At 35.7% G+C, this 15,710-nt stretch overlaps 1 protein-coding gene across 1 annotated transcript in view; it reads left to right on the top strand.

Annotated features, from left to right (window-relative positions):
* The window catches only part of adamtsl3 (ADAMTS-like 3), a 203,776-nt gene that overhangs the window by 138,366 nt on the left and 49,700 nt on the right, over positions 1-15,710 (top strand). Inside the window, exons 10-14 of the mRNA XM_016280432.1 lie at positions 3,256-3,367; positions 3,737-3,743; positions 4,991-5,195; positions 6,985-7,132; positions 13,174-13,258. Of these exons, the coding sequence (XP_016135918.1) occupies positions 3,256-3,367; positions 3,737-3,743; positions 4,991-5,195; positions 6,985-7,132; positions 13,174-13,258 (557 nt within the window). The remainder of the gene's footprint in view (positions 1-3,255; positions 3,368-3,736; positions 3,744-4,990; positions 5,196-6,984; positions 7,133-13,173; positions 13,259-15,710) is intronic.

Raw genomic sequence — 15,710 nt, 5'->3', positions numbered from 1 at the left:
GGAGCTCACTGAGCCCTGAAGCACCGAGGGTGGCAGGGTTATCAGTGACTCTCCGTGAGGGCACTGAGGAGGATCGGGCACCGTATACTGAGGTGTTATCCTTTCCTCCCCAGGAGGGGCTGCCCTCAGGGGCCTGAGGATGTTGGCGTCAGGACCGCTTAGTCGAGGTCCTCTTCGACAAAATAACGTTCCGCAGATCAGTCTTCGGTCTAGAGGACCCTGACTGAGAGCGTCGCCCCGACCCCCGTTCTTTTTGCGGAGGGGTGTGGGTTGCAACGCTCTGTTTTTGTGACTGGCGATATGAGGAGCCGGCCAGACATCAAACACGGCCAGGCAAGAGTGGAGCGTGCGCAGCGAGAGCAGCTCGCAGTCATGACAATCAGCCTCCTCGGGAGCTGACCGTGCATGCTCCGCTCCCAAACAAACGACACACAAATCGTGTGTATCCCCTGCCATCAGATATCGTGGGCAGGGAGGCACACAGCGTTTGTACTGCCGTTCGCTCGCCATAGACTTTCTCATTGTTTTATATACTGTATATGAGTGCTTGTGCGGACAGACAACAGTAAATAGACAGACACATACACAGAACGCTACTGAAGAGCAGAAGCTGGTTTGTGCTCGGCCGGATGCGCTTTTATGCTTTCTAGTGCTTATGTCACCCTGCTCGTGACGTCTCGCTGCTCCATTGGACAGATTTGACACGTGCTTCAGAACGCGGTCACGCAAGGGCGTTCCCAAAGCAATCTCGACGCAGCTCGAGTTCCTGAAGGGGAACCACTGATTTCTAGTTGTGTCCTCTTTTGGAAGACCAAACAAAGCAGTTTCGCTTTCACAATGAAACACAGCGTCACCACGACATGATGGCGGCAGCAACAACAATACTACAGCGAGAATCAAAGTTACGCCGCCTTTCTTTGCGTGAACATTTGGGTGGTGTTATGCAAATCTTCCCACACAGTGATGTAGACATGTGGGGGCATGTTTAACCGAGGCATTTTAGGAGGGCGTGGACGAGTCTTAACTTTTATAAAGAATATCTCTTTGGGTTTGAGACTTTAGTCTTTGCAACTTTAGGGATCTTATCTATGCACGAACAACAGACCAAAGAGAAAGGAAAACTTGAAATTGCATCATATGACCCCTTTAAGTAATGAATTGGGAAATGTTTGCCATACAGAAAATACCTTAAAAGACTAGAAAAATAAAGAAAACAAATTCGTATAATCCAATATCTAACAGCCAGGTTTATAAACTTGCCCTATAGATTTGTTCATTGAAATGTTGTAGATATCACTCTTTTATAATGTGCCAATAATTGCATTGTTAATTGTTTCAAGTCGTAAAATATCAAATCGCCGTTCATTGTTAAAAATATTCAGTGGGATCTTAACAATTTCAGATATAAATAAATGTCTTTCCGTTGTTTGCAAATTGATACACTGGTTTGGAAATAATTTGCGGGTCCTTTATATAAATAGAGCAACAGAACAACATGTGTTAGCAGTAAGGGAAAATCAAACAACTGGTCAGAGCGGCTAGAGAGCGGCTGAATATAATTATGCCTTCTTTTTCTAAACAACTCTCAAAAAGATTCAATTCCCACGTTGTCTGCTCTTATTGAGGGCATCTTGTGATAAAAATTGGCAGCTAACATTTCTTTTGTTCAGACAAACAGATTGGATGATGAGTTTTCTGTGATGTGGCAGGTTACATATTAGAATGGCTGTGTTGAGAACTTAATGTAGGAGTGAGAGATCCAAAGATTAAAATAAGGATTTGAATGGTTATTTGCTAACACTTTAGGGAACACACATTTACTATGAACTAAGAGTTTTCCCAAAATAAACTCCTAATTTGCTGCTTATTGCTAGTAAGTGAGGTAGTTGTTGTACTAGTTATGTTTAGGTACTGGGAAGATGTATGAGTACTAATAAACAGCCAATAATAAGATGCATGCTAATAAGCAACTAATTCATAGTAAATGGTGTTTCTCTAATTTAAAGTGTTACCTTTTTTATATCACATTATTTCAAATGTGGGCACAGAGTTCATGTGAAATGCAGTTTGCAAATGATTTTACTTTTATAAAATGACATATTTCAGAGGAAACAGAATATTCAACAAGAAAAGGTTTAGGGTGGACATTTATTGGATCAAAGTGGGCATTATATACTAAAATGGGGGCTGATGGATGGATGGATGATACTATAGATGGATGGATGGATGGATGGATGGATGAAATTATGGAGCTCAGAGCTAAGATGTTATTCACATGCTTAGTTTTAATATAAAATCTCTGTCATTTTTATTGTGGGGGCAAAATATATAATGCAGTGATGATCGAGAGATGAGCAAATAAATATCCCTCAAATGCCTGATGTATCATATTTGATACTCACATTTTAACATGATTTTTCTAAACAAGTTGCTGCAGTCCAGTAAGTGAAATATTGCTAACAATATAAGTTATTCTTATATTTACTTTATAAAAATCAATAAAGATTGCACCGCAAAACGACATGTGAACCACAACCTGAAGGGAGAAATTTTTACAACTATAATAATATGCCTTTTACTTGCTAAAAAAGTATAAACTGCCAATCGAAATCCAGAGGTCATATATCATTTCATTTATAAAAGGTAGATAAAATTATTTTTATTTAATTTTGGCAGTCATTTTCACAAACCCTCTGCAGTTCCATCATGAACCTGTAGTATTTTTAGATGTATTGAATACTAATGACTGTGAAAGTTGCATGCAAACTGAAGCTTCATGATGAGTTTAAAGCAGCAGAGAGAATCAGTGTTTACTCTCCATGTGAATGTAAACATGGCACAATATGACTGTAATCATGTTAGACTTTCTCATCTCTTGACCTGAGGATTCTTGATTAGTCTTGACACCGCGGCTTACTGTAATTGAACATGACTCATTACTGTAGTTAATTGCAGCATCACGCAAACAGTATTTAACTAATCATCACAGTCCCAGAAATCAAGACTAGAGGATATTCAGTGGCAGATGATGCATGCTGTGTTTTATATGGAAATTATGACATGAGTTGGACTGTGGACCCCTTGAGTAAATTTGCTGCTTATTATACATGTCAAAATCATTTGGTTTTTAAAAATGAATGCGCTTTTATCTGATAATGCTTCTCATTTTTTGAGATGTGATTAGGAATATGGCTATTAAAAGTAAACGGCATTACTTTTAAGTAAACATTATAAGTGAATTTGGGTTCTCCCCAGGTGAAGTACGCTGGCCTTAAAGACACAGTGATGCAGTTCATGTTTTACCAGCCTATTCGCTACCAGTGGAGGGAAACTGACTTCTTCCCCTGCTCTGTCACCTGCGGAGGGGGTAAGTGTTATAGATTGATTAGATACAGTGATTTTTAATCATTCCCAATGGTTTGAATTCACTAAAAGCACTCGTTGGCCCACCTACAGTTATGATGCTTTAAAATCTGGAATTTGACAAGCCAATAATCATTTTCAGATTATGGCTGATTACTGATAATGAATGATCAAATGATCAAATTCTTCACTATTTTGTCTAAATGAATGAAAAATAAAAGAGATGGCATAAAAGAGAATCAGTGATTTTGAATGCAACAAGTTAATTTTAATCACAAAATTTGAATGTACCATTGTTATAGCACTTGTGTATCATTGCTCTTTTGTTGATTTTGATTGCTTCCATTCCATGGTATATGCATTATCGTTAAAGATTTGGGGTCAGTAAGACTTTATACTTTAATAAATTAATACTTTAATACTTTCATTAATCATAGATCAAACATTAAATAGATCAAAAGTGACAGTTAAGCAGATTATTTTGGTATCACTGAGACACTATTTTCAGATTTTATTAATATTTTGAATTTATGCTTTTGTTTCAGTGTTTTTATTTTTATATTTTCTGCTTTCATTTTAATATTAGGTAAAGTTTTAGTAGTTTAGTTTTTTTTTGTAATTTTTCTTAGTTTTTGTTGTTTAAAATGTCTAAGATAAAGTAAATAAAAACTAAATAAATAAGAAATGCCTTGGCAACTAGCATAATTACTGTATATTATATTATATATCAGTTAAAGTTTATTTTATTAAGTGTTTAATAAGTAAGTCTTTGTAAGTTTTACAAAGTTTGCATTAAGTAGTAATGTAGTAAGACAGTGATATTTAAAGGCCAAATTCAATATGCACCTTATTAATGATGCATACTCTGTCCAGGCAAGCAGATGAACCCAGAATATAAGCGCAGAGTTTAATATTAAATGTTTTCCCCATAGAACACCATTATAAAGAAAACACTTAAACCATTTAGCGCATTGCGTTCATATTCTGGGCTCATTTGCTTGCCTGTATAAAGCACTGAATGCAAATTCTGTGTACTGAATTTGATCTTTTAATATCACTGTGTTAAAGGCACTTTAAGTGTTTTCACATTAAATGTTTTAGAATGTCCCGCTGTTTTTAGTGATTGAAATATTGCGGCAGGTGCTTTATATGGATTGCTAATGGCCAAAATTCGCATTTTGTTCACATACCGTTGTTTTTATTCTTTTGAGAGGTGATCTAAATATTTTTGGATTGGAATAGATTGACAGACTTGTGCTGCAGTTCTATGGATATTTTTGCCCGCCAGGTCTTCGAGCCAGTCACGTGACTGAAAATTATGAATAAGAAGAAATGTTTCTTGAGCATCAAATCAGCATATTAGAATGATTTCTGAAGGATCGTGTGACACTGAAGACTGGAGGAATGATGCTGAAAATTCAGCTTTGCATCACAGAAATAAATTACATTTTACAATATATTCACATAGAAACCAGTTATTTTAAATTGCAATAATATTTCACAATTTTACTGTTTTTACTGTAAATGTGTTCGCCTTGTTGACACCTTCACATTATTACATTACAACATATTTCATAACAAAGTTACTACTTATCTACTAAATATGAAGTGTGTAATATTGGTGCAGGTGGGAGCAGAACCCGTGGACGTCGTGTTCGGTGTCGTGTGGAGGAGGTTCTCAGGAGAGAAGCGTGGGGTGTGTCGAGGAGGACGTCCATGGGCAGATCGTGCAGGTCGAGGAGTGGAAGTGCACACACTCTCCTCGACCAATCAGCAAACAGAACTGCAACACCTTTGAGTGTCCGCAGTGGATGGCCATGGAGTGGTCTCAGGTGAGTGACCTTTACTGACCTCTTCTTCCATTTCTGATGACCATTGACCATCTATAGCTCTGTTCTACAACCTAATAAGCTAAAAAATACTGAATACTGAAAAAATTATGACACCATAATGAGTAGCCTGTCTTTATGACTATATTTATTTGATGTTTATGTTTATTTTGATTTATATATATATATATATATATATATATATGAGCTGCACAATTGTTTTCAACTGATAATAAACAGTAAAGCAGATTATTTTGGTATCATTGAGAGTAGGGCTGCACGATATTGGAAAAAACTCACATTGTCATATTTTATTTTTCTGCAATATATTTTGCGATATGAAAAAAAAACACCCCAAAAACCAAAAATCAGCAGGCAAGTAAATCAACATAGCAAATAAACAAATTACAAAGCATAGATAAATAACAGAACAAGGATACAAATGAAATAAGCAGTGCTTTATATTTTTCAGGTAAGCCTAACATTATTCAGGCACAGAAATTGAATAATCAAATGTAAAATAACACTGCATAGTCTTCACTGTATAAATCAAATCTAATAAATCTGTGTTAAAGCGCCAAAAGTGATTTTTCTTTGTTTTGTTGTTTGATTAACATTCATAACACAGAAAGCCTCAGGAACATTAAACTGCTGTAAACCAATATACTGTAACACATCCATTTTCTTTCTCAATTGTTTTAAATGCAAAATTGATTTTCGTGCGCTCGAAATACTTTCTTCTTTGCGAGACAAACATTTTCTCCACAAAACTCGAACTTTTGCGCACTCAAAATATGATCTTTCGCATGCTGTATTGCGGCAGAGATGTAATCCCATACTCGGGAGCTTGCGCTTTCTGGCGTCTGCCGTTGCTAAGCAACCGTGACCTGCGCTCTCCACGACGACGTGGAAGTTTCAACAGGATAAATGGATTTCCAGCACTGAAAATCGCGTGCTCTGCTACTAAATGTATTTAAAATGGGTATCTCTGTACAGCTGTCGCGTCCGGTGTAGACACCGTGTCTGTGTGTGAGCAAAGAAAACAATCAGTATAAATATAACGATCAGTAGCCTATACTAAACAAGCGGAACTAAGCGGATGCGCACATCGCGATATCGATGCTGAAACGATATATTGTGCAGCCCTAATTGAGATGCTATTTTTAATTGGGTTTTATTTTTATATTTTCTGTTTTCGTTTTAGTTTTAGTTACATTTTTAGTAATTTTGTTGTGCGTGTTTGTCATTTTAATCAGAAATATTTCTTGAGCACCAAATCAGTGTATTAGAATGATTTCTGAATATTAGATATTATCTAATAAAAATATCTAATATACAATAGATATTATATAATATTAGAATTTAAATATATGATAATACATTATTTCTGAAGGATCATGTGACACTGATGACTGGAGTAATGATGCTGAAAATTCAGCTTTGATCACAGGAATAAATTACATTTTAAAATATATTTAAAATCCAAACAGTTATTTTAAATTGTAATAATATTTCACAATGCTGTTTTTCCTGTATTTTTGATCAAATAAATCCAGGCATGCTGAGCAAAAGAGACTTCTTTGAAAACCTTTTTTTTTTTTTTAAATCAATACATCTTACAGACCCCAAACTTTTATTTTCACATATTTTCACTTTACTCTTGGCATACATAAGCAAATTTCAGTTAAATTGTAATTTGTATAGTGCTTTCACAGCACATATTGAATGTAATATGATCACATATCAGCACGTCTGGACTGCTCCATGTATTTGTTTGTGGTTTTGTATCCAGTGCACGGTCACCTGCGGCCCAGGCTTGCGGTACAGAGTCGTGTTGTGTGTGGATCACAGTGGGCAACACACTGGCGGCTGCAGTCCCCACCTCAAACCCCATATCAAAGAGGACTGCCTGGTCCCCGTCGCCTGCCACAAACCACGAGGTACAAACAACAATAAAGTGATCTTTTAAAAAGATCCACATTCGAGTGAGCTACTTTACTCCCTACTGCCTACATAGTCAGCATCTTCACTGAAATAGAACCGTATACAGTATGTGGATTTTGAAACATTCTACATAGGCAGGGACTGCACATGTGAAAAGATTTAATTCCATCTCATTTTGATGTTAGCATATTGCTAAGCTAACTACATGATGCTTTAATACAGTGGTTTTCAACTGTTCAGACTCAAAGGCCCCTCATTGTCAAAGACAATATTTGAAGGCCCCTAAAAATATTTCTAACACTTCTGCTGTAATCACAAAACTGCTCATTTTCAAACTTTTTTTTATTTAAAGAAACTAGGAGTGGCCATTTAAATGGTTATTTTAATATTTATATAAATATTGTCAATTATTTATAATAATGATATTTAATTAAAATGATTAAATAAAACAATTATAAATAATTCAAATAATTACATTACATGATTCCAAAAGTGAATGTTCTTCATAGTTTAAACTTTTTATTATCCATAAATTTACACAACTTTTCTAGTCATTTGTGATTACAGTTTTTTTTATTTTATTTTCCCTCATAAATAGCAATTTTTTATCTAATAACAGCTTGACAGAGTTAGAAAATGTATATTTCATTTAAATAAATAAACAAATATTTAATTTAATAAATTTTTTTAATTAAATTTTTTTAATTATTATTTTATTAAATTTTTTTCTTATTATATTTTGTATTTAAAAAAATATATATATTTTTATATATATATATATTTTATTTTATTACATTTTATTTATTTATTTTTTTTATTTTTTTTCATGACCAGGTCTAGAATTCACACATTTAAGAATCACGTATATATCCAGGTTTGTCAAAGACTCTAAAAATCCTTGGTTCTTAAATAAAAATGACAGTTGTTGAGGGAACAAATTAAAAGATGAAATATGATATGAAATATTTCTCGAACATTTTTCATAGACCTTGTCGCAATGCGTTCTCGGAGAGTCTTGGTGAATTGTACATTCAGTGCTGCCTTCTTTCTCATAAGTTTTTTTGTCGAATCAAACGATGTAATACTGTGATTCATCGTAGCTGCTTAGTTTCATTCAAGGCTTTGATCTCTTTATGGAAGAATTTTCTTAAAATGCCTTCATAGAAAATAAATGGGAAATAAATCTGGAGCCAAGGTCGCTGATAAAGTGAGCAGTCACTGTTTAGCTCCATTCATCTTCTAATAAAAACTAACATTAAATCGTTGATATGATTGAAATGCTGTCAGAACTTATTTGTTTCAGGGAAGCATTTAAAGTCTCTGTTCCAAAACCTAGTAATAAAATTATGCTGCCCTTTAAATAACACCATTTTGCAGCATTGCATGTATCTATCACAGAGAATATAATGAGAATGTGCAGTGCAAAAAAATCTGTGATAGTGAACTGCAGGAAAGAAACGTTTATCATTTATGTAATTTGTATTTGAATGAGGTACAGAATTGCTGACTGCATAGAGCAGGGCTGCCCAAACTCGGTCCTGGAGGCCGGTGTCCTGAAGACTTTAGCTCCAACCCTAATTAAACACACCTGAACCAGCTAATCAAGCTCTTACTAGGCATACTAGACACTTGAAGGCAGGTGTGTTGAGGCAAGTTGGAGCTAAACTCTGCAAGACACCGGCCCTCCAGGACCAAGTTTGGGGACCCCTGGCATAGAGTCTTCCATCTTAGTGTAGGATGTTACCTATGTAGGCAGCAGGGAAGCTCACTAGCCAAAGAGGTCTCCATTAGGGAGCAGTCAGTGCCTACAGCTGTCAGACAGGAGAGAGGAGTGTTTGCCGCAGACAGACGCTCATGAAATAATGTGTGATCTGAATATGAAATGCTCCAGAAGTGCAGACCGACACCGTGAGCTCATCGAGAGTCAGTCACGGTGCGTTTTAGAGCAGTTTCTTGCTGTGGAGTTAATTAATACCTGAGACTTCTCCCTGTAAGTTACTTTATTTTCCTGTCAGATCCCTGTTCCTTCTGACAGGCGCGTTTCCATTACCCTTCAAATTGTGCAAATTGGAATTGCTAATTGAAAATACGCCTAATGGGAACGCGTCAATTTTGCAAAAAATGGCCATATATCGCAAAAAAGTTTTTACGCTCGCATGAGGTGGTTTTTCAGGCAATGCGAAAAAGGATTAATTCGCAAAACTGCAATGGAAACGGCTTTTTCGCATTTACAGGTCACATGGCGTATGTAAAAAGTCATATGATCATTCTTCAATGTACTATAACCTCCAAGAAACACTTCATAAGTGGCCGCGCTCCAGTATAAGGGGCTTTCCCTACTATTAATACTTAGACAATTTACATTGCACACGTCTGCGGTGCAGTGTGGCTCTGATACGGTCACTGAAGCTGATTACGGCCACTCAATGCTTGTGTTAATGTTTTTATACAGTCTATGGTTATTCCAGCCACGCCACACACGTTTCTGAAGCGGCTCTCTTTGCTGCTTCTGTAAAGATACACGCATAAGCCTCCTTTGAATAAATATAGCCAAAATCCGTCAAAATCCCACCAAAATCCGTTGCCATGACTTCTCGCGAGAGGCAAAAGGTTACGTTTTAGCCGCATTACATTGGTTAATGGAAATGCCGTCATTTCGCAATACTTTTTTATTGACATTCAGAAAATATTGCCAAAGTTTTGCACAAATCTGTAATGGAAACGCACCTACTGTCTTTCCCGGAGAAGAAAACATGAGAATTAAATCTCTTTTGAGATCTCATTATGATCTCTGTTGTTTTCCCTAGCCACCAGTGAAATAAAGTAAAATTAGTGAATCAATAACTACAATTTACTTTTCATATCAGAAATTAATTCAACAAGTGGTTGAAAATAAATAAAAATGTCATTAAAAAGACCACAGAGCTATTAGAATGTTAGTTAGAATGTTGTTTTGAATAATGAATTCTGAAAAGTGAAATGAATTGTGATTGACTTTATTATTACTGTTGAATGGATGTATGGCTATGACTGTGATTGCATTATTTATGTGACAAAATGAAAAAAAAAAACATTCAACAAGCGGTTCAATTTGAGTCCATGATCCACAATGTCCATAAATATAATTCACTTTATTTATAAATATTTTAACATAGTTTAACATTTCTTTACTTACACACTTGGATATATATATATATATATATATACACAAAATACAAAAACAAGAAATATAAAATATATATATATTACATGAATATGTAATATATATATATATATTATATTTCTTGCTATAGTGTTAGGAAAACAAAAATAAAATAAAAAATATGCACATATTACATGAATATGTGCATATTTTTTATTTTATTTTTGTTTTCCTAACACTATAGCTCTGTACTCCTGACAACATTTATTCTATTCTATTCTATTCCATCCAATCCAAAGCTATTTTTGGAGAAACATCTAAGTTGAAGCATGACTGATAACTCTTTTAAAAAGAGCAACCTCGGTTCAATAACACTTTTTCATCTGGTTCTCTCCGTGTGACCGTGTCTTTTCTCACTTAAATATGTTACGTCTTTTTGGCAAGACACACTTGTCATGAAGTCTTGTGTAATTAGTTCAAGCAATTTGTCTGAGTACATGTATAAATTGCACTTTTTTTCATGCCAAGTCATGCCAAACACAGTCCCGTCTGCTCATGAATCAAACGTCCTTATTCGAGACAGAAGACATGTGAGGCACATAACAGGAGGTGTTTGTCATCTAGACGTCTAACACTTTCCTCCTCACACGTGTTTTACATTTACAAGCTTTGCTTAAATCCTCCAAATTTTCATTGAAGGAATGCTTCACCCAAAAATGAAAATTCTGTCATCATTGAATCACCATAATGTCGTTCCAAACCTAAAGAGCAGCTTGAAGATCCCTTATAATTCTCCTTTTGTGTTCCACTGAACAAATGCACAGGTTTGAAATGAAATGTGACCCTGGACCACAAAACCGGTCTTAAGTCACTGGGGTATATTTGTAGCAATAGCCAAAAAAACATTGTATGGGTCAAAATTATCGATTTTTCTTTTATGCCAAAAATCATTAGGATATTAAGTAAAGATCATGTTCCATGAAGATATTTTGTAAATTTCCTACCGTAAATATATCAAAACTTCAGTTTTGACTAGTAATATGCATTGCTAAGAACTCCATTTGGACAACTTTAAAGGCAATTTTCTCAATATTTTGATTTTTTTTGCACCCTCAGAATCCAGATTTTCAAATAGTTGTATCTCGGCCAAATATTGTTCTATCCTAACAAACCATACATCAATGGAAAGCTTATTTATTCAGCTTATTTATTCGAAAAATTGACACTTAAGACTGGTTTTGTGGTCCAGGGTCACAAATGAGAGTGGGTTTTTGAGTGAAGTGCACTGCCTTTTGAAAGTTCGGGTTGAGTAAGATTCTCTTTATTACTTTTATTCAGCAAGAATGCATTAAATTGATCTAAAGTGACAGTAAAGACATGGCTTCTGCAAAAATATTAAGCATATGTTTTCAACATTAATAATAATAATAAATGTTCTTGAGTAGCATATAATGCATATTAGAATGATTTCTGAAGGATCATGTGAAACTGAAGACTGGAGTAATGCTGAAAATGAACAGGAATAAATTAAATTATAAAATATATTCAAATAGAAAACAGTTTTGAAATTGCGAGAATATTTCATAATATGACTTTTTACAGTATTTTTGATTACATAAATATAGCTAATGTGCTGAGAATTAGAGACATTTCAAAAACATCTCTCCAACCCCAAACTTTTGAACAGTAGTGTATTCCTTTAAATGTAATATCAGCCAAAATTCAAGAAACCGTAATCAGAAACATCTGTGCGCTTTTTTCACCAGTAATTCTGTTCGAATCAATCAATTCCACACTTAACTTGAGACTGACATGCTTGTAAAAACTCAGTGGGTTGAAATGACAGAGGCTCCATCGCCTGCTATTTCATCTCGACCTTCCCGCACGCCAAATCTGAGGACGTCTGCCATCAGAGAAACCCAGAAACCCAGACTGAAGAGCCAAACCCTGAGCCCTGGGCATGTTCTACTGCGAAACTTTACTGCTGTCACCAGCAGCTGTGATAATCCTGTTCCAGATCAATAAATGGTTGCTTGCATAAATATTTGGTTGTCACATGGAGATTTATGTTGAGCTTTATTAGCTGTCTTTGGGTTGGGGGTTGGAGGGGAAGCAGCCGGACTCAAACTAGCTTTGTAATCTTCAGTAAGACGTATGACCCAGTGATGGTACTACAGATGTTCGGAGCAGGAAGGGTTTCTGGTGAAATGTGAGTGTCCCTTGGCACTGATCTTGCACCGACTTGGCTTTCTCTATCTTTTTGTCATCTTTTATCTGACACTTTCCTCCAAAACAGTTTACAGAACACTTAATACCGGGACAGTCCTCCTCGGAGTAACCTGAGGTTGTGCGGTTTGTGGATTACCACTTACAGGGCTTGAACCTACAACCTTTTGGTTATCAGCCCAGATCTTTGATTTGATTTTTCCACACCATCCTCAACTAATCACCTCTGATATGTAGCCAAGCACCACTTTTTACAATTATGAACCTCAAAAATGATATAATTTTAGATTTTTTCATATCTGAGATTAAATGCTGTACTGTGGTTAGCTAGTCTTTCAATACATACAAAAAGAGCAGTTTCTGTTGTGTATTAGCTGCTGGTGTGCTAGTGCTCCCATCAGACTTTTTTTTAACTAGCTTAACCAGAAGGTTTTGCAGCATGGTCAAAGCCACATTAACCAGCATAGTTCAGCATGAAAATGCATACTTGTATAATATGGCCTTTTTTAGTAGAGTTGATATTTTTTGCAGTTTTAGTTAGACCAGACTTGGTAATATCTGTCAATATAGAGGAAGACGAGTTTAATTGCTCTGCTTGATGCATGCTTACTTTTTTGATTAACAGTAATGTTGTCTTATATTGTGTTTGTTTGTTTGTTGCTTTCTCAGAGAACCAACCTGTTGAAGCCAAGCTGCCATGGTTGAAACAGGCTCAAGAGCTGGAAGAAATCAAAGTAGCCTGGGAAGACCCAACGTAAGTTTTTTTTTTAAAGTTATGTTATATTGTACATTATATAGTCACATGAACACTTCATTGCTGCTTTCTCTAGGACTGGGTAATATTCAAGGGTGAATATTTAAAAAATAATTATGCTGGTTTGACAACACAAAATTAAGCAAAATATTGAATAGTGTCATAATTTTAATTCACTTTTTCATTTGGCCATCAATATCCCTAAAAAGCATGGCATTAGATTAATTGTGTAAGTATGAGAGCATTTTAGACAAGCCCTCTATGTTTTTGTTTATGTGTTTGAAAGCAGTTTCTCATGCTCACCAAGGCTGCATTTATTTGATCAATATAAAATATAGTAAAATTGTAATATTGTAAATATTACAGTTAAACATAACTGTTTTCTATGTGAATGTGTTTTAAAACGTCAAGCTAAATTTTCAGCCACCTGAATTTTCTGTCACATGATCCTTCAAAAATGTTGAAAACAGTACTGCTTAATTTTTTTGTGGAAACCATGATCCACATATAAATTTATGTATGTTTGTATTTAAAACATGAACCCAAACTTTTGAAAGATGACGTATTTTAATGATGTCTTTAAGCGGCAATAAAAGTGTTGAGATTGTTTGTTAATTTATCAGACGATTGTTCCTCATATTACATAAAGACATTCATTACATAAATTACATTCTTTTTTGGAGGAGAGGGAGGGGATATTATCAAAAGACTGGAAAATATCTGTATTGTTGAATATTATAGCTGCATCTTCCAGCCCTATCGTTCACTCACTACTGAGTATTTCTAGGTCATTTGATTCTATGGGGTCATAAGATGTCATTATGTCATGTAGACAAACATTACCTCTCCTCCTCTGATTTATTGTAAACTAAACCTGTCCAATATCTTTGTGTGAGTTTATCCAGCAGACAGTGATTCAGTACTGGCTTCATCCTTAGCATTCAGTTAGTTACTGTACAAACAGGCTCACATGGAACTGGAGGAAGTTCAAGAGAAAGGTTTAAAACTTTCAACACAATTGGAATGTTCATCACTCAGGAAGATCAACAAAAGTTTATTTTGTTATTTTGGTTAATATGATTTTGCTTTCAGCTATGAAAACTAAATATAGTGTACTAGTATACTTTTAGTTCCATTTAACACATATTAAGACAAATCCATTCTGCATAATTCGGCAGACTTTTCCAGAGATTCAGTGCAGAAAATACGGAAAAAGTCTGCAGATTCCGTCGGGGCTTCGCTACAAGTGTCTGAATAAACATATAAATCAATCCTTTCCCTTTTATAACCAATAATCCACTGAACCGTGAATCCTCAGGTATCCCAAGACAGTCTCGCCACATCCTATGCATTGCAACTCAATACAGTCAGGTATTTTTTTCATTCAGAAATATTCTCGACCTGTAGAGATGAATCCTTTCACCTGTTACTCAGGATTTCTGGTGACTTCACAGGAGTGTTCTGTTTACACGGCGGCAGTAAAAATACATTTGATCCCACTCTGTTCAACCAGAACTGGACAAGAATCAGGCTTCATTAGTTGGTTCTTTATCCGAATAAAATGACCACTGAAACCAGTGTTGAGCGTGTCTGCATTCCGACCTCTGTGTGTCCAGTTTCCTTTCATTGCTTCAACAAGGCCCCACGGGCCACTCTCGCCCCCTGTTGTGGTATTATTAGAGTTATCCCCCCCTCCCCGTCTCTGAAATGATACCCCTGTTAATAGTTGGCAGGGGAGCTTGATGGACCCCCACTACCCCCACTGAAAGCCACAAAATGCGGGCTGCTAACATCCAGACAGCCACTGCTCCCTGCGGTCTACCAAAGGCATCCATCACAGAGACTCATAAAATGGAAAAAAATGAGGGGTGAAAGTGTTTAAGGGTTTACAGAACAGCCATTAAAGAACGCTTCAGTTCATATACATGCATTTGGGGGGTGGTTAAGATCTACCATTTGTCTGCAAACCCTTCTTAAATTACACTCTTGAGCAGAGTATCACTCCAGGATAGCACCACTTTTTTGCATTCTGCTCTGTTGCTCAAGTATCTAAATTTAGGGTGATCTAAGGTGGCGTGCATCAGGGCTCGGTACTCAGCCCTATCTCAGAGAGCCCAGTCCACTTTGCTGTGGAATTCACGGCTGGACGCTTGCCTCTGTGATTTGGGTGGGCGGATTATGTGGGTTGGATGTAGTTGTGGAGTCTCACGCTACATCTTATCCCTGCTTTGATACACTGATACTGATACACTGACTTCTATTGTCATTTTTTCTACACTGTAAAAAGTGCTTCTGTACTTTTTTGTGAGAATACTGTAAGTTAAATGGAATCATTTTGAATTTAATAAAACATTAAATAATTTTTTTTTTATTATATTTAATTTATTTATTGTTTTTTTATTATAGATGTATGTGTATATATATATATATATATATATATATATATATGTGT

Source organism: Sinocyclocheilus grahami, unplaced genomic scaffold (genome assembly GCF_001515645.1).
Source record: "Sinocyclocheilus grahami isolate Dianchi unplaced genomic scaffold, SAMN03320097.WGS_v1.1 scaffold140.1, whole genome shotgun sequence".
Classification (NCBI taxonomy): domain Eukaryota; kingdom Metazoa; phylum Chordata; class Actinopteri; order Cypriniformes; family Cyprinidae; genus Sinocyclocheilus; species Sinocyclocheilus grahami.
Note: the sequence above shows the minus strand (reverse complement) of the source record. Positions and strands in the feature narration are given on the sequence as shown.